General features: G+C 40.1%; 1 protein-coding gene across 3 annotated transcripts in view; it reads right to left on the bottom strand.

Moving 5' to 3' along the window:
* HERC2 (HECT and RLD domain containing E3 ubiquitin protein ligase 2) overlaps positions 1-20,030 on the bottom strand; it is a 217,422-nt gene that overhangs the window by 41,157 nt on the left and 156,235 nt on the right. For all 3 annotated transcript variants that reach the window (XM_019524227.1, XM_019524228.1, XM_019524226.1), the window contains 14 exons: positions 18,587-18,762; positions 17,921-18,032; positions 16,266-16,347; positions 16,001-16,144; positions 14,881-14,971; positions 11,729-11,906; positions 11,404-11,485; positions 11,150-11,321; positions 8,093-8,237; positions 5,982-6,207; positions 4,829-5,000; positions 4,043-4,229; positions 2,492-2,632; positions 748-939 (listed from right to left, as the gene is read on the bottom strand). In XM_019524227.1, the coding sequence (XP_019379772.1) occupies positions 748-939; positions 2,492-2,632; positions 4,043-4,229; positions 4,829-5,000; positions 5,982-6,207; positions 8,093-8,237; positions 11,150-11,321; positions 11,404-11,485; positions 11,729-11,906; positions 14,881-14,971; positions 16,001-16,144; positions 16,266-16,347; positions 17,921-18,032; positions 18,587-18,762 (2,100 nt within the window). The remainder of the gene's footprint in view (positions 1-747; positions 940-2,491; positions 2,633-4,042; positions 4,230-4,828; positions 5,001-5,981; positions 6,208-8,092; positions 8,238-11,149; positions 11,322-11,403; positions 11,486-11,728; positions 11,907-14,880; positions 14,972-16,000; positions 16,145-16,265; positions 16,348-17,920; positions 18,033-18,586; positions 18,763-20,030) is intronic.

Here is a 20,030-nt window from a genome sequence, read left to right on the forward strand (position 1 = left end):
GGGGGGGGGGGGGGGGTAGATTCCACATGGCCGCTGCAACCCCCCCACCCCCTCTGTGTTATCCGAAAACCCTTCTGGGTTGTTACAGATAACTGGAGTTTTTACATAACCGACAATCCCCTTACCCCGCAGATGTCAGATAACAGAGGTTTTACTGTAGTAAGTCTTGATTTGTACTGTTCCTTTCTACAGATGACACAGCCCAACACTTGTCTGTGTTAATAACTTACAGGACTGCATGAGTATTTGGGGTTTATAAATGCTTAGAATATTAGCCATCTCAAACTTCATCTATAAAACTACCTATTATGGATCTATCTAGGTGCATCTCAGTTAAACAGATTTGCAAAAGTAAGCACTCCCCAAATAAACTCATAGCTGAAATGAAAGGAACATGCACATTAACTAAAAACTTCTTAGACTCAAAAGAAAGCTTGTCGTAGTTTGATTCCATTCCACTATTCAGTACCCACATTTATCAAATTATTAAAGCAGAAATGTCAATAAATTACATTTAACATCTTACGCTTCACCCAATTCAAAAACATCTAAAAACATCCACATTGTAATTTTAACTGGAATACCAGATAAATGATGATTTTTTTATAAAGTAAAACATGTTGAAGTACTCTTCAACTAAGACTCATCTCAACCTACTGATGATTCAAGAAAAAAAGGGCAGGGGAAGGGAGATAATTAAAATGCATAAAACAAACAAACAAACAAACAAACGTATCAAAGACTGACCTGTGGGTAAGCAGTGCCCATGCCAGACAGCACAGCTGAAAGAACATCCTTTCCCTTTTCACCAGCCCTATTGGAGACAGCAAGCTTGAGCAGGTCAACCATGACTCGAGTGTCATCTGGTACTAAGAGACTAGTGAACTCATCCAGGTATTGGGGTTCCGGCCCAGAAACTTTACTTTGGCTTTCTACATCCTGCAAAGGAAAAATATATCTCTCTCATGAATAGATAGGAAAAAACTTTTTTTTGCTACAGCAGTTCAACTTAACTTGTCTAAAAAGAGAAGTGTAAAGTTAGTTATTACATAGATCACTTCTATACCATTCAATTTGCGGACTAGTCAATCCAAATACTGTGCACTCTTTAAGCTTCATCATCCCCATGCCAAAGACAGTGTTTTGTCATCTTTAATATCTTTTAAATCCAAAGAAAATTGACAAATGTATACTTTATCAGGAAAAAACATGGCAGAGCTATACCCCAGAATTTAGGATAATGACAAACAGCTGAGAATAATTGAACGTAGTTGTAAAATTTAAAGTTCTGAGTACTCATACAGAAAGACGTCATTGAAAAAAGGAAAACAACAAGCTTGAAAAATTATCAAGCCTGAAAATTGTAACAAGCCACTGACTAGCCCTTAGAACAAAAAAGCCTCTTGGAAGAAAAAAAAACTCATGATTTTTGATTCAGTACTTTATATATGTAATTGAGGACTTCACTAAAAGTCTGGGACCTTTAACAAGAACTCTCATATATATTTTTAGTTTTTGTAAGTATTACTTAGGTAGATTTGTGAAGTCCCTTCCAGCTCCTAACAACTATGACACAGGTAAACAAAAAATTGTTTCATAAAGTAAATACCCAAGTAAAATACCCAAGTAAATACTTAGTAAACAATTATTACATACATTAGTACTGGGACTGTTGAGAAACCTTAAAAAGGTTTTACACTTATTTTTATTTACATAAAGAATGAAAACAAAGATTTTTGTTGGGGGGGGGGCGGTTAAAAACCATAAGAGAGGCCCACACAAGAACCAAAGAACTGCCCTTAGCCTGAAGAGCATGGGAACTTATTAAGATTCAGGAGACCCAGGTCCAAAATAAACAGAAAAGGCACTTCAACCTGGTTGCCACAACCCCATAAAAGCACTCTGCTATTCTGGAGTTGGCTTCGCCTCTACTTTCAGATGTTTCATCTTTTCATCCCCAGTGAAACCTTGATCAATTTTGTACATTTCCAAACAATGACACATACAAAATAGTGAGTTCAGTGTGAAAGGGCGACTACAGAAACTGAGTGTCTCATGCTGAGTATTGCCAGAAAACTATATATAGTTTTGTCTTTAAATAATAACAACACCAGAACAATTCAGTTGTCTGATACAGGGACGTAACAAAAACTATGGGCATTTTTACATGTGTTCCTGGGGTTAGTGGGTGCTTTAATTAGAACGGCTCAGAGCCACTCTAACTAAAGTGCCCACAGCATCTCATGTATCAGCATCCCTGCACTTCAAAATGGCAGTGGGGACGCTTTAACTAAAGCTCACTCGACAAGCTTTAGTTAAGCGCCCCCACTGCCATTTTGAAGTGTAGGGATGTTGATACACAAGATGTGGAGCATGCTAATTAGCATTCTCCAGCCAACTTAGTTAACCAAGTCTGCTCTGACAAGCTGCACAGCCTCCCAGCATGTCTACAGACACCCTATATACTTAAAAGTATCTTGTAAAACATTACTTCTTTGGTTTTGGTCATTGTCTCTGCTATGATACTGGCAGCTCCAGGATCATCCGTGACTGGAATGAAAGGACGAGAAGAGGCAGCAGCAGCTGAGGGAGTTACAGCAGAAGGTGTCACAGCATCTTCTGAAGAAACAACCTACTCGAAGCACACAACAATCAGATGCAGAGAAGTGAAATACAACAAATATTTAAACCACATTAACTTAAAAAATAAAATAAAAATGACTGATATTTATGCTCAGGAAAGAGAACACAAAAATAGCAACAACTTACTCTTCTCCCTGTATTCTTAGCTTCTACATATCAACTGTTCTAGATGCTATACAGCAGAAAGACAATGCTTAAACCAGAGCTATTCTAGAAGACAACATATAACAGGTGCAGGAAACAAACTAGCTATTCAGATTAGAAAAGGGATGATCTGTTCTCTTTGGTAATAAATATTTTTTCTTTTATTTTTTTATGTAAGAAATATTTTTCCATTTTTTTTTACTCCTAGTCACATGTAAGAACCTACAGAGCAGGTCTCTATTCTGGCCTTCATTTACTGCATCATACATCAGAAATGATAAAATTAATTAAAACAGATGTAGAAAATGTAATGAAGATCTTTTTCATCCTGTTATATGCATTTTGGAACCTCTGCAAACCTGTATATTCTTCTGATTAAGATCAACTTTAGTTAAGTTTCCCTTTCCCACTCTTTTCTCCCCCCATCACAGGATTAATCTAATTCAGGGGTTTTCAACTGTTTTTAATAAGTGCACCCCTGGCAGCCCCCTTTTTAGTAAGTGTATCCCCAGGGCAGGGAGGAGGGGGAGGAGGTGGTGAGCGGCCAAACGCTGAGTGGGGTGTGGCAAGCGGCGGCAGCGCAGCATTTATGCGGCCCTGTTTTCAACCCACCCTGGCCCTGCTCCTGAGGCAGAGGCATGGGGTGGTGGCGCTTCATCCTCACATATCCCTTGGACCTTTCAAAGTACCCCCAGATGTATATGTTCCCCCAGTTGACAACCCCTGATCTAACTGATCCAAAACAATCCTAACTTTTGCTCTTTCAGTATTTTCGTGCCTGCAATAAAGGTATGAAATCAGAATGTTTTTCAGTGCAGTATATTTTAGTATTTTTAGTGCATTTAACATTTTGGAGCTTTTCCTTGTTTATTTGATTCTCCTGTGGAATTGTATAAGAGCAACAGCAGTTCAGGGAGTTCGTTTATAGTTACCAACTTGTTTGGAAGGAAAAAACTTTTTACTAAAAACAACTTGAAAACTTGGGTCTAAATTATATGCTAGGTCAACTTTCAAATCAGAACATGGTACTTCTGCTACTTAAAGTACTTCAATATCTATTTAAATAGTTGCTAACATTTTGATATAATTTCTAAAGTATGATGCAAAATGCCTTTATCATGTATGGGTTTAAGTGACCTGTTGATATTGAAACTTATGAATTGACGTTATTTCACAATGAGGTACTGAGACCAAGTCAGGCATTACTTGACAAATTCTAGATTGCTTATGGCACTGATAAAAATTATTTACTTACCTCCCCTCTCCTGTCTTGCCAAGGGTTTGGACTCAGTCTCTCTTCTACATCCCCTGTTAGCACACCCTCCTCCCCATTAGCAGGGCTTCCTGTAGATGCAGCATCTGATGGAGGGGCAGGGGATGCAGAGGGACATTCCACTGGTGCAATCATACTTGCAGGCATCAGTGCTCCAACCACTGCATCCCTAAATCAAAACGAAAAAATTGTTGAGAGCAGATCAGCCTTAGCACAACAAGGTCCTTTGCTCAGAAAAAGCCTTATTTTAGTACTAAAATAGAAGGTTTTCCATTGCTTGGAGCCTACAGACAGATTACTTCCTTTCTATTTGGTGGAACACATGTTGGTTTCATTGAGATGAGTGAGATCTGGAATTTCAAGCTTTCTAGATACGTTACAATTTTAAAACATTTTCTTTTCATAATCTTACTCTCTCACTACCAACTGGAAAAACATTCAAAAGGTGATATTAACAACAAAACATAATAGTCAGATTTCCTTTTCTTTAAAAAACAAAAAACTTATTTTATATTTGCCATAACGATCCTTTCATTACAGATTTCTAGATGAGCTAACCTAATATTTCACTGAAGAGATTTAGGATTTCTGGCTCTAAATAAGGAAGTAATGCCATGACGTTGATTTCAGTTTAACAGCAAAAAGAATTTAAGTGGAGGTAGAACATTTATTCTTTATGACCACGATTGCCTGACATGTGGCCCTTGAATAGATAGTAAGCTACCTTATGCTTTGCCCTGTAAAGTACAAAAACTTTGGCATGCCTACCTGGCATACATGATTTGCAATGCTGTCAGTATATGAGAAAGTGCCTGTTGTTTCGCAAGGTTCCCATCTAATGATAAAAGAATCTTGGCAAGGGAAGGTCGATTGGGTTTGGAATTGCTTGCACCACTGATTTTGTTACTGGCAGCAGAAGAATCGGCATCTGATGGGACACCTGGGGAAGCAGAAAGAGAAAACCAGACTCACTTTTTTAAAAAGTGATAATGCATTATTTACAAAGAAATCAAATAATTTCCATTTATGATGCTAATTTTGGAGAGGATTCTTAACCTACTGTTCCTGAAATTCAAATACTAAACCAGGCACTCAGCCTCCTTCACCAGTGACTCGTAGTACAGAATCTAAATTTGCTCACTTCATTATTTTACACATAAACGTCTACTATTTTACACACACAAGTAATTCCAATACACTGCTTTACTTACTGGCATTTAAAGTAAGTTTTGCTTGAATATAACTGATCAGAGAGCATAAAAATTAATTAAATGTGCTACACCCATACAGTGCTTAATTATTAGTTCATGTTAGTAAACATATTAAAAGGAAATACAGCAAAAGAATTTGTTATCTTATGCTGAACAAAAAATGCCACTCTTAAAGGCAGCAGTTCCTTGGTCTTTAATGGTGATCATTTGTCTTAAAAGTCAAAAGGCAGGGTCATCATTTGTACCAAGAATTTTAGTAAAAGGCATGGAGAGCTGTTATCACCTTGACGGTCTAGGAAAAGGATAAAATAGCTGTATACACTTGCTAAATATATAGCTGATCCAATAAAAGCTATCACAAATAAAAATCCTTGCCTCTAATAAACGGTGTAACATACAAGTAGATTAATATTATGACTTCAACCACAGGACTTAATAAGGATAAGCTGGTATGGCATTAAGTTTTTTGAGAATGCAATTTATAGTAAGTTGTTGGTCAAAGGACTTAAGTCTTCACATTAATACTGCTTTTATAACACTCCTCAACTTCAGGTCATACATTTTGGTTACCCAAATGTTGCTTTATTTCATCCAGTCTCAGAAAGACAGAACATTTAAAACCACTTCTTCCCTTCTGCCCACCTGTCCATCCACACTACCACCAAACTATATACACTACACAATTTCTTTTTTTAAAAGTACAATATTACCTAGATAAGAAGCGCCTAAAGGGTCCCTAGCTGTTTGGAAGAGCACTGGTTCATGAACAGATGGAGTTGCAACATCCACTGTTGTCCAGGCTACACTGTGGGAAGATCCACAAGCAACCCGGGTGATTTTCTGGCCTTCTAAACCCTGAACAAGGGTGGGTTTTCTGTTGACTGTAGTAGTTCCATTGCCTTGTTGTCCATGGTCATTGTCACCCCAAGCGTAAACCTGTAAACAATCACACATTTCAATACATTAGTCTGCTTTACTGATTCTTTCTTATTGTTCTTTCATCCAGCACCTAATTTACTTTATTTCCGTACTCAATATTATCTTGATTTGCAACATATCAACTGGATTTTCCAGATTTGATGCTTTTAGGTATTATCATATAATAATACATCACTTGAGAGATTCATTCTATTTAACAGATTCTCTTCATTCTTCTGCATGCACATGAAATTAATGGGCTTATTTGTACACGGATTATAGCGTACATTATTTGTACATGGATTATACCATTTATTTAATACAACTATGAATATTCCCGTTAAACCCATGGTGCGTCCACATCGTAAATACAGCACCCCAGCTAAAAAGAGTACATTTTAACCAGAAAAGGTACAGAAAACATAAACAAGGGGATCAGGGATATGGAATGGCTTCCATACAAAACAAGAATGAAAACGCTATGTCTCTTCAGCCTCAGGGGGTCAAGGTGAATATGACAGAGACCTACAATTTCATGAATGGTTCATATGAAATGGAGAGAATTGTTATTTGCCGTCTCAAAATAGGAGAACTAGGGGGAACCCAATGAAATCATTAGGCATCAGGTTTAAAACAAACATATGGAAGTATTTGCCTAACCAGTATATAATTAACAGATGTAACTCATTGCCAAAAGATATTTTGAAGGCAAATAGTATATCTAAGTTCCAAAAGGGATTAGGAAAATGTAGGGAGGATAAATCCACTATGGACCATTAAATATAACAGCTAACCTACTGCTGGTGACAGAGAGGGTATGACAAGGAACAAATCATTTAATCCTGGTTCTTGTAACTTCTCTTTTAAAGCAGGAGTAGCCAACCTGCAGCATGGGTGCTGCAAGTGGCACAGGCAGCCTCTGGCAGGCCGTACAGTGGCAGATAGGGGAAGAAGCAGAAAGCAGACCATCAGATCAGGCAGGGAGCACAGCGCAGGAAGCAGAAAGCAAAATAAACCAGACAAGGTAACACTCAGAGGGTGTGTCCACATGAGCACAGATGTGTGGTATGTGGTGCCACACAGGTCTGCAGCACCACACTGCACACGGAGGCATTCCTGCACTACTTGGCAGTACACGAGAAGGGGTGGGGAGTTGACCCTGAGAGATCTCAGGGTCAAAAACCCCACACCAATAAAAAAGTGAGACTATATATGTGGCAGCAGCACGTGCTGCCCACAACCGGAGCCAGGCTCCGGCTGCTGTCCAGGCTTCCCGCTACAGAAGTGCCACAGCTGCCAGAGTCCCCCAGGACCCAGGTAAGTCCCACCCCAGCCCACCTAGGGTAATCTGCTGCATGCCAGAGCACGCATGGCAAGGGCATTCCCCAGGGGCAAGTACCAGCAGCACAAGGTGTGCCACTGCTACTGGTCCCTGAGATGCACCCAAAAGGTGCAGGGCTATTTTGGGCAAGCCTGCCAAAAAGGTTTCCCTAAAACATCCACTGCATGTTACTGTCAAAGATAGCATGTTAGACAAGCCTTTGGTCAGGCCCAATCTGGCAATTCTCATGTTCTTAAAAGGCGCTGATGGAATATCATAGTTGTTTCTGTACTTCAGAGTAAAGAACAAGGTGCTGACTGTGAAAAACACTTTCAATCACTGTAAGACAGGAACAAAGGTATTAAGACAATATTTAAAGGTCAGATAAAAAGTTCCTTGTACACACACACACACACACACACACACACACACACACAGTTAATCATATTATATTTGTGCAAGGCTTTAAAAGTAGAACAATAAATGTACTGAAGAATATTTTTCCATCCAATAAATATTTTGACTTCCACCACATTTCACTGTGTCAGTACTTCAGTTCTTTCCTGTATCCAGAAAACTTACTTGTCCTGTGTCAGTAACAGCTAGGCAGTGAAGTGCACCTACAGCCACATGCACAATCTTTTTCCCCCTCAGCCCTTCTACAACCTGCGGCTTTCGCACGTGAACATCAGTGCCATGGCCTAGCCTGAAGTAATCGCCTTTGCCCCTGAAACAGATAAAGTAAAATATAAAAATCAAGGCAACCGCATCTTTCCAAATATTATTTTGCCATTAGTTTTGCAAACTGAAACCCTTAATATTCATGGGATATTACGATCATCAGCAATACTATGCTTCAACAATCCTCAAGTCCAAAATTTAAAGACCTAAAGATGAAGATAACTCAGATCAACAATCTCACATTTTGACCTCACTACTAAGGAGCTATCAATTTATGCTGTTGTATGTATTAGTGGTTGCTCAAAAGCCAATTCTGTAATAAGACACAGTGATACTATAAATTATAATGGGGATTATGTATTCAGAAAGGACTGGGGGGTTTTTTAATGGCATTATTAAAATAATTATCAAAACACCGTGCACAAAGGCAGGCTTTGCCACAAGGCTAATAAAATGAATGAAATCACGGAAAGCTTATGAAACTTTCAACATCCTCACAAGCCCCAATAAAGATTACTTTTACTATCAACACCTAACATCTTCACAAATCATACATAATAAAGCACTAACTTTTCTCTTGCCAGTTTTATGGCAATGCGTTAATATATCAAAAGCATCAGCTGAACAGAAAAGAACAAAGTTTTGGTAAGGAGAAACAATTTTCATTTTCAGTCCTGACACTCTTGTACAAGTTTTGTATAAGTAACTATGTTCTAATCCGGGGTAGGCAAAATACGGCCCACGGGGCCCCTAAAAAAAATTAGAAAATTAAAACGCATCTGTCCTTGTTTCCTGTCAAAGATGACAGGAACCAAAAGCAATAAGACCCAGGGGAAGCTCTGGAGAGCTCCTGCAACAGCAGGGCCCACCCAGCCCCAACCCCCCCAGCCAGAAGCTCCAGCAGGGGCTTCTGACCTAGGACCATGTGGCTGCCCCAGCCTGGGAAACTCAGGTAAGGGGTGGGGTGGGGTGGGGAGAAGGGCAGGGGAAGAGCTAGTGCTGAGCACAGAGAAAAAGCGGCCCCTCCCCGCCCTGTGGCCCGCGCTTCCTGCTCGCAGCCCACACGGGGCTGTCCTGAGCAGGCATAGGCAGCCCCACGTGGGCTGCAAGCAGCTGCAGTGTGGGGTGCTGGTCATAGGAGGGCAAAAGGCCACTTTTCCCCCGTGCTCAGCACCAGCTTGTAACCTGCCCTTGCTGCCAGCCTGGGCCCTGCGCTCTGGGCTCACCTATCAGGGCTGTGCCGTGGCGGCAGCAACTGCAGCGGCCCCCCTGCTTGCCGCGCCAGGCAGTGTTTGCCACCACTGCCGCTGGGCTGCCCAGTGCATGAGCTCTGGGCGGACAGCAGCAGCAAACACCAACCGGTGAGGCAAGTGGGGGGGCACAGCTGCTGCTGCCATGGCACAACCCCGATGGGGAAGCCTAAAGCCAATGTGGGGCCCAGGCTGGCAGCAGCGGCAGGTTACACACTGGTGCCGAGTGCGGGGGAAAAGTGGCCCCTCTCCCATCTGTGGCTGACATCCCACACTGCAGCTGCTCACAGCCTGCGTGGGGCTGCCTGTGCCTGCTGAAGACAGCCCCACACAGGCTGTGAGCGGCTGCAGCAGGGAACACTGGCCACAGGGTGGTGAGGGGCCACTTCTCTCCATTGCTCAGCATGAGCTCCTTCCCTGCCAGGGAGCAGGGGGTCAGGGCTTGTGCTGCCCCCCACCTGCACCACAGGGTTGTGGGGAGCACTGGGAGTGAACGGGTGTGGGAGCAGGGCCCGCACCCACATCCCATGGCCAGCACCGGTGAGGCCCAGAGCAGGGTGGCAGGGGCACAGGGGCCTGGCCGGCAGGGGCTCTTCAAAAGAATTAAAAAAGCTATAAACATATGGAATGTCTGCAGAATCTACATTACTACTAAGACTATGTGGAATAAAAGTCAAATTTTCTGAGTGTTAACTTGCCATAACTATTCTTTTTTAATTAATATCAGCTCTTTCACTAATCAACTTTTGTCATACTAAAAGAGAATGTACTCTGATTTTGAGAAAATACTTTGTACATAAAGCAACAAAATCTAATTCAAGTGGAAAAATACAACATTAACTATAGAACAACAACCTGTACCCTCAAAATTAGAAAGCATACTTAAGAAAAAAACCCACACATTTCATTTCAAGCAAAAGGAAATGAACTATATGATTTACTAGACTATATTAACATGTTTAGCTATTAGAACAATCTATTACTATTAATACTCTACCTATGGGATATTAAAGATACAGCCCAAGGAGCTGCTCTATCCAGCTGCCAGGTGGCTTGCCACAGAATCCAAGGCCCTTAGGCCCCAGCAGACACAGCAAATTTGCAGTAGCAAGCAAGGGCTACTACAGCAGCAGTTGCCCTCTGGTCGCTTTGTGAATTTGTGCTGCTGTGGCACTACTTCCCCAGCTGCCAGCCCTGACATGCCCTATGCTAGAGCTGGAATTGCCACCACAGCACAAAACATGCAGTGCTGGCAGTGCTCAGGCCCCAGTACAGGGCACAGTGGGGACTGGAGTCCCTACTTTGGGCAATGGGTCAGAGCTGCCACCACCATCTCCCGGTACCCCCTGGGCCAGATCCAAACCATGGCACATGGTTGAATTTGACAGCCCTAATCAAGGTCCTGTACATTTCTGTCACGTAAAGGTCTCATTCACTAAGCTAAGCACTTTACAAACACCTGTACAACAGAGACATGTATAGGAAATGACAGTCCATGTTAACTCTTTGGAGTAATCGAAAAGACAACCATTAAGAGTGAGGAGTGCAAGCTATAGAGCAGCAGACAGAAGGAGATAACAATAGTAGGATGTGACAGCAAACCTTATTCCCTTACAGTGCAGACATGCAAAATAAGCCTGTTGGTAGCAGTGAATCCAAGTCAGGCACTTAAACTTTTAATAAATATTTCTTAGCAAACTTGACGTACCAGGTCCATACCACTCCAGACTTTGTAAGCGCCAAAGAGAACTGAGCTCCACACTCAATCTGACAAACGCCCTGGCCATTTAGTCTCTCAATGTTCTGAGGAATGTTACATCCTTCACTTCCTCCTCGGCCAAGTTTTCCAAAATCACCATCTCCCCAGGAAAACACCAACCCTAACAAATACCAAAATACATGTCAGCTCATGGTCATGGTATTTCTATGTGTTGTAAAGTTTCCAAAGCAATTTTTTCCTACCTTCATCTGTTAAGGCCAGTGTCTGAGCATCTCTGCTTCCACAAGCAACCTGAATGACTCTGTGACCAAGGAGCACTTTAACCTAAAATATACAGGTAATAAACATACTGGTCTCAAAAAATAACCATATCCTGAAGTTTCCCTCAGTTCAAAATATTTGTAATGTTTTTCTTTTCATAGCTGACCTGAGAACACAGTTTAGTCCATTATGAAACAATGCCTTTACATGTGAAAATTTTGCAATTTTTAGCTTTTTTCCTCTGGTTATTATAAACTCTACTCTGTATAGATATACACACATCAAAGACAGAAAACACGGCTTTACCATCTTAGGTTTGAGTTGTGTAGCATTGTCTCCATGCCCAAGCCTTCCATATTCTCCGAGACCCCATGTGTACAATTCTCCACTGGATGTAATAGCAGCACTGTGGGAACTACCACAAGCAATATCACGGATACGTTTGGTTTTCAACGCTTCTATCAATCTTGGTTTGTCACAGTTCCTAAAGACAAAGAACAAAATAACGTGTTATCTTTTTTTGTGAAAAAGTAATACCCCTTAAATCTCTGGGCAATATAAAAATCAAATGTCAGAAAATATAACTTGATGTAACATCAATATCTAGAGATTAACATTGCATTTTAAATTAATTTTTCCATAATTAACTTAAATTATCTTAACACACTCTGTTTAGGCCCAAATAAAGATCTAACAAAAAACAAATTTTTAAAAGCCAAGTAAGTTTGTTATTTACATAATTTAATTAGAAGTTTATTTTTAAGAAATACTTTGCACCACTGGCATTGCAGTGCTCTGATGAGACAAAACCAGAAAGTGAAGTTAATTAAAAAAATTAAAATGCGAGTCAATTAAAACGTGAAAAATGAAAATTCTGCTTTCACCCATGTGGAGCGATTTCTGAAGAGTGCCTCCAGCATGCAACGCAAAGGCCCCGGTATTGAAGGAAAAAAGTGCCATTCTTATCATAGACCAGGGGTGATCAACCTTCAGCCCCTGGGCCAGATTCAGCTGCTAGCGACTGGCCTGCAGGTCCAGGGGAAGTGTCCTGGGCCATGTCCCTGCATATTACATCTGACACTCGGGGCTTGATCCTGGCACATGGGACCCAAAGCCTGATCCCAGGGCACAGAGCTTGGCAAAGGCAGCATGAGCTCCAGACCCTGATCCCCACACACAAGGCAAGGTAGAGGCAACGCAAGACCCCAGTGCCTGATCCTGAGATGCGGAACTAGGGATGCAGCACAGTCCCCTGGAGCCCTGATCTCAGCCTGCAAAGCTTACTGAAGCTAGCACAAGGTCCCAGGGCCTCAATCCCTGCACAGGGTGCCAGGCAAGGGTAACTCAGGGTCCTAGGACCCCAATCCCAGAATGTAAGCCCAGGTGGGGGGCACCAAGGTCCCTATCTGGGTATGCAGGCCTATTCCTGGGGCCCAGGGTGCAATCCAGCAGGTAGACCTGCCCCATACCACATTCACAGCCTGGAGGGCCAAAAAGTTGAGCACCAGTCTTCTAGATCTACTCCTTCACAAGGGGAATAAATTAAGATAGGCATTCAGGGTATGATCATGGGAACCTGCTTGGAGCCCTTGCAAAAAGGGCAAGTTTCAAAATTTCAGCTAACTTTAAAATGTGTCCAACACCCTCACTGTCAGGTTTCTGGTACAGTATTAAATGCATATATTTGCAAATTACATGACAGATTTTGCCGGAGAAAGACTTCCTTCTGTTCAGTGAATTTAACTCCACTCACTGAATTCATGGAATGGTTTCAATTTGACTAGGTTTAATAATAAATACTGTCTACATATTAGAAAAACTTTTATTGTTATGAACTTAGCTAGGTCCTTTTGAAAACTCACCTCTTACACAATGTTCACACTAAGCTAAGAATTATCTACTAATGTTCTCTTTTAGTAAAATATTGTATAGCAGAACAAGTGTACTAATACATCTACATCTAAATTCTATAACAGCATTGATTTAACTCTTCTTCCATGGCCTACTTTGCTCTTAGTCATCTACACTTTTGGAGTTGTATCTATTAGTGAGATTCACTCAATATTTGAGGTTGTTACTATATTATTTTGTGCATAGGTGAAGATGCCTGAACCTATTCTATGAAACCTCTGAATACTCCACAAAACTATTCACTTATGAAGAATTTCCTATTGGTTATGTTTAAATATTTAATGTGTGTGTAGCAAAGAGTGAGGCTAAACCTTCTTCCTTTCTAAAGGATAAAATATCAGCTTTTGTAGAACTTGCAAGAAAAAAAATATCTACCACCAAGCTCAAAAAGTGTGCCATATGTCAAAATAAAAAGGTGAGACTATAAAATATTTAGACAATATTCAAGGCATCACTCGATTATTTCTCTATAAAAGCTCATGAAATAGTTACTTAAATAGATTGCATGACCTATGTTGTTAATACCAATACCACGAGTAGTTTTGTTCCAACACATCCATAACAATTCCAGACTCTCCCTATGCTTGAAGAGGGTGTTTGTGCTCAACAGCTTGCAAAGAAAAATTTTTTCCAACTATTTATTTGGTCTAATAAAATATCACATCTGCCCAAAGAATCTTGTCTACTGATTTAATGCAAATAATTTAGCTTGACTGATCTAGCAAATATTCAGATTTATAATTCATTCTCAATCACAAAACATTTATATACAGTATCAATATCAAATCCAGATTAATGGTATAGCATTTTTATTTATAGGCATTTCTAAAATACTCCATATTGTAGTATCCAAGTACTCCGTCATCTCTACACTCTGTAACATCTTTCTTGTGGAATCTCAAGATGCTTCATACAGTTGATGACACCTAGCTGATCTGAAGGTATCTGAACTACTAATGTGAGGATGATATACTGCCTTAAAGAAAGGGCTTGACTTAATGGAGAGCTCAGCTAGATAGGGTGAACTTACCCACCACAGGAAAAAGCACCTCTGGCTTTATTTGGTTCATCAACTATTAAAAAAAAAAATCTCTTTAAGGGGCTCGCTTGCTTAAAAAACTACAGCCCTGTTGATGGCAGGGGGAAGCGTGAGCAACATCTAGAGAAAAATGGAATGGAACCTTAACAGAGTTTGTCAGGTACCTCACCAATCCTCCCTACCATACTAGCAACCAAATTGTTTCACAGGAATCTCAAGACCTTTCTACACTGATATACAGAAACAGCCAATTATAGACTTTGTTCTTGAAATAACTGGGGGGTTTTAACGTACTTTCCCTTTACTTTACTTGTAACTTGAATATCTCTTTTAAACCCCTACAAAATGTACGATACAACTTCAGCAACAACAGATTGATATGAAAAGCTATATAAAAACATAAGTAAAATGCTTAAATTAAAATGCTTAAAATACTGTTATATACATTTTAGTATCATATTTGATACTTTTTCTCACTTTAAAATACTAATACAAGTTCCATCCTTACATTCTACTGAAGTGGCCAAGTTTCCCATCATCTCCTTCGCCCCACGAAAATACCTTCCCATCAACAGTTAGAGCCATAGCATGCCGACCACCTGCAAGAGTTTAAACCATAAGTTTCAAACAATATTACTGTTTTGTCCTCCATCAATAAAGACTAGAATGTGGTTAGGATAGGAAAGTAGCACAAGTCAAGCAAAACCCAATGAAATCAAACATCCTTGTACTGCTATAATTTAATCCTCTACATTAGAGCTGTGTCCATCTGGAGAGCCGTGGACCAAGGGGTCAGTATGTGGCCCCTAGGCTCCCACCCAGCCACCACTTCCCCAGCTGCAGCAGTAGTAGCTAGAGGCTCCAGGCTCCCATTCCCCCAGGCTCTTGCTTTCTGCCCAACCACAATGGGCAGGGCTGAGCAGCATGACCTTGCCCACGGTGCCAGGAAAACCCAGAGCATGGGGTACCAGTCCTGCGTGGCAGTGTAGAAGCCCATAGCCAGGGAACTGATGGTGGGGTTCAGGCATCTACACCTATGCACAAAGTACAAGCAACGGGAGGAGCCCCAGGGTGCTTAGTGCAGTGGAAGAGAGACCTGAAGAGCCTGTGGCCTGCACGGGGTCCCCTGCCACTAAGTTGGATAGCCCTGCTCTACTTCCTAAAACTCTTTATCTGGATACCTTAAGCAGCAGTAATTTCAACATGATCTTGTCAAAAGAAAGCAGCCCAAAGCATATTTTATGAAACTTTTTAAAGACATCAAGAATTAACATTTTCCCCATAACAGAAACAGAAAAGATCACTTGATTTACTCTTTTCAATCAACTGAAAGACTGTATTTTAGCAAACTTAAGAGGATCAAGTTTCAACTTAATAAGAACACTAACCATGACAAGTTAAATTTATTCCAACAAGTTTAACTTTCAAAATAATGTTAAGATCATCTCCTTTGCCCCCCTCTCACCACTCATGTACAAGCACAGAACTTAATTTATTCCCACACTAAAGGATCATTGAGTATTCTATATCTGCCACATACACAGAGCGTACAAGAGTCTTCAAACAGCTGTTGCTTTTACGCATTGGTGCATATTTAAGAACCAAAGGGGAATATTAAGAGTCAGTACCTGAGTGAACAGCCACCTTCTTCACTACGTAGTTACTGAGAGCCGTAATTTGGCGGGGAATAGGCACAGTCCCACTAGATATGCCCAAACCCAGTCTTCCATTAGTGGCTTCTCCACAAGCATAGACTTTACCCTCTACAGTCACTAGAATGAAAAAGTATTTAAAACCTCATTTATATAAGATAGGTACAACTGAACATGTTTCTCTTCTTTGAAAATAATTGTCTACATTTTAAATTTTGAATCTTGCATATAATTATCCTACCTGCAAAAAGGCTTTTAGATCCACCAGCTACCTGTACTACATTCAAGGCAGAGAGGGTTTCAGAGAATGAAGGAACCTTTATCTAGAGTAGATAGAGAAGAAATAGATTATTACATAAATCATTACTCTTTCCTTGTGAAAGAAGCAATTATTTGAAGTGCAGCTCTGAGGTGATGAACTAGATAATCCAGTTTAACTAGTGGCTAGTTCAAATTAATTTAACTTGTTCTTTCACACTCATCAGTACCTGGACACTCTACATTAGTAACTGAATGGCTAAAAATGATCCAGCACATAGAGCTATGGTCAAATCAACAACACAAATTAACATAAATAACCACGATAACAAAAAAAGTGAAGCAGGAGATACATTTTGACTTTTTTTTATATATATATATATATATATATATATATATATATACACACACATATATATACACACATATATATATATAAAGAAAAGGCTATTTTTTCTGAGTAAACGTTAGTCAGAAACAATTAAATACAACTGCACATGAAAAAGTAAAACTAGTTGAAAAATAAGATGTCAGCACGTACAAGCACAAACAGGATTTACTTTTGTAGCTTTTAAATGCAGTTAATACAAAAATCAAAGCTCTTTAACAATATGGATTAGGTATAATCACAGAAACAAAAATGACCATGTAACCTGGTTTCCCCTTCACTTCAAAATCAGGATAAACACTTCTTATTTGTTTCTAATTAGAGGACATAAGTTTTATATTTTAATTGGGTGTTCTAGCATAAGTATTTATTCTTATGCAACTACAGTAAATTTCTAGAACAACCTTTTAATTCCTGTAAAAGTGAAAATATTTAAAGGACAAATGTGTAATCTGTGACTAACTCCTGAGAGGACTGATAGGAAGGTTAAGGGTTTATAGGAGAATTTTGTTGTTTTTTTCTTGCAGCAGAAACAAGCTACCATTTAAAGAGATTTGCGTTTGAACCTTACTTTTTTTATTCCATTTTCATAGTAACAGTGCCTCTCTTGGGTTTCATCCAAATAGAAGTCATATTCACTTTGACAGCTATTACGCTAATAATCCAATTGTAAAAAATATTGATATTCCTCTAAAACAGTTCTAAACTGACATTTTTATTCATCTGTAAATTAACACAACATAGAACAGATAACATGTAAATAGTTTATTAAATTCTTAGAGAGTCCTAAGTGAAACTCTACAGACTGATAAAAATCTTACTCTTACGTTTTAGAAAAGAAGCGTACCTTTTTGGAACTGAATTTTCAAATTCACTACATTGTGAAATGTTTAATGACTACTATTGTATCATAAGCTAAAAACCAAGTGGGAACTTAAAACAATAATCAACATGTATTTTTTTATCTCATTTTTCATGATGCATCTATCAAACATTTAGGTGCTGAATAGCACTAATATCTAAACACTAAATATCTAGCAAGAAGCGGTTCTGATAAAGACTCTTAAAAGACATTTGAATCTGAGATGAAACTTGTGTTCTTCATTATGGTGTGGATTTTTTTTTCTTTTTTTCTTTGCTTTTGAAGGGATGTGCTGGGTTCTGCTTTTTCTTGGTTGAGGGGAGGGGGAAATGTAGTGCACGGATACAGACACACATACACATACGCTCTCTTCCAACAAAAACAGTACCTTGGAACCTTTCAGTCCTCCCAATTGATCTTTGTCATTCAGCCCCCAAACAAAAACTTTGGTTCTTATTGTAGCTGCTGATTCCAGCCCTGCCGCCTTCTTCCTAACAAGACTGGGTATATTGAGAAAAAAGGAAAGTTGGCAGATAACCTCTATGCTATAACATTAACCTCAACTCGCTTTTTCTATACTTTTTATCCTACAAGAGAGACAGTATTTTCAATAACCAATCTGGGAATTAAGTTCCATAGCATAACTTAATTATTGTGGCTTTCTGAGATCACTATTTCTCACTGGCAATTATAAAGTTAAAAGTAACAGAGGTTTTCTAACAGAAAACAAAATTACAGTAGTTTTAAAAAAAATAGGAAATCCACAAAACTGCTGGTTTCTATAGCACATACTTGATGCTGAACAGTTAAAACCTCTATTAATAAATAGAAGTTTCAGCAGTTTTGTATATCAAAGTACTTTTTCAGCATGGGGAAGCAAAAAAAAACTATGGAAAATTTATCACTATATACACGTGCAAGACATTCATTTTTAACAATCGCTGAAACAAAGATGAGCATAGTCTATTATATAATTCAGTTGTCTGAGATGCACAGTCAATCATCCAGTTTGATTTTAAGGTTAAAAAGGTAAGTTTCTCAACCAGTTGCCTACCTCCCAGTGTTAGCTTTATCATCATCTTCCTCCTCATTATCAGATGCAAGGAAAGGGACTGCAGCCAAATCCTCATCCTCTGCCCGGATACGTCCCAATATACTGAGACCATGTATTTTGCAATCAATTCCAGAGCTTCGGCACTGCTTTATAGCAATTTCAATATACCTGTGATACTAAAAAGAAATAAATTGAAGTGCAGTCTTTTGGGTCCTACATACGTTTACCAAATACATGGATAATTTTAAAACTTCTGCTTTCTTCCGTTCTATTTTTTAAAAATTCTGACAAAATATCTTAATATTTTCTCCTCTATTTAAGTGGCATTTTGTCTGGTAGAGAAGTCTTGGCATACCTAAAAGAAAATACCAGTTAAGACTTACTTTCTGGGGATAATCTAACTTCCAATCTACTAATGACCGGTTGTGCCTTGCTCTGTGCAGTAACTGCAGGGTAGCCCACAATTCTAACTTAAGTTTGAGGCTTTCAGTCATGTCACCCATGAGATGAGCATTTACAACTACAACCTTCAACAGGAATTAGTACATCTATTGTCTGCACGGATCAGACGCACATGGATTCAGCTGAAACTGTAATATTTAAGAACTAACACAAGAACATAAGAATTGCCATTTACTAGGTCAAACCATAGGTCTGTCTTGTCCAATATCCTGCCATACAGTGGCCAAGAGTAGATGCTGAAAGGGAAAGTGAACTGGGTATGACCAGAGTTTCCCCCCCCCACTATTCCACTCCCACTTGCTGCCTGCAGCTTTTAAGGTCTAGGAAGTTCTGATTCAGAGGCTGTATCCCATAACTCCTGTGCTCAATAGCTACTGATGCCCCTTTCCTCCAAGAATCTGTCCAGTCCCTTTTCTGAATCTGGCTAAACTGTCAGCTTGCACAACATCTGATAGCAATGAGTTCCACAGTTTAATTACACACTGTGTGAAAATGAACTTCCTCTTGTTAGCTTTAAATTTATTACCTATTAACAGGGATCTGAGTTTTCAGTTTCCCACAAAAAAGAAAAAATGTGAATTTTTCATTTTAACAGAGAACACATGGATTTTCCATTTCTGCAAAGCGCTCTCTGTAGGCTGGCAGAGCTCCAGCTCCACAAGGGTGGTCAGGCAGAGGGTGCCACATGCATGTGCATGCTCACACATGCACATGGGTGCCAGGCAGCCTGGAGAGCAGCTCCCTGCAGTTAAGTCTGGTGGGCAGGGGGACCCCCATAGTGAGGGAAGGAGGAAGGGAGGGAGAGAGCCGGGCAGGGCCGAGGCTGCTGCCAAGCCCAAATGTGGGGCTGGGGGCCCAGGGCTGGAATGCATGGCCTAAGGCCCGGATGGGAAGCGGGACAGAGTTGCAGGTGACTCATCCAGAGGGCAGGGGGTGTGGCTGGCTCCCTGCCACTGCCTGCATTCCCAGGGGTGGCATGGGG

The sequence above is a fragment of the Gavialis gangeticus genome, unplaced genomic scaffold (assembly GCF_001723915.1).
Source record: "Gavialis gangeticus isolate Ggan-Ray unplaced genomic scaffold, GavGan_comp1, whole genome shotgun sequence".
NCBI lineage: Eukaryota > Metazoa > Chordata > Crocodylia > Gavialidae > Gavialis > Gavialis gangeticus.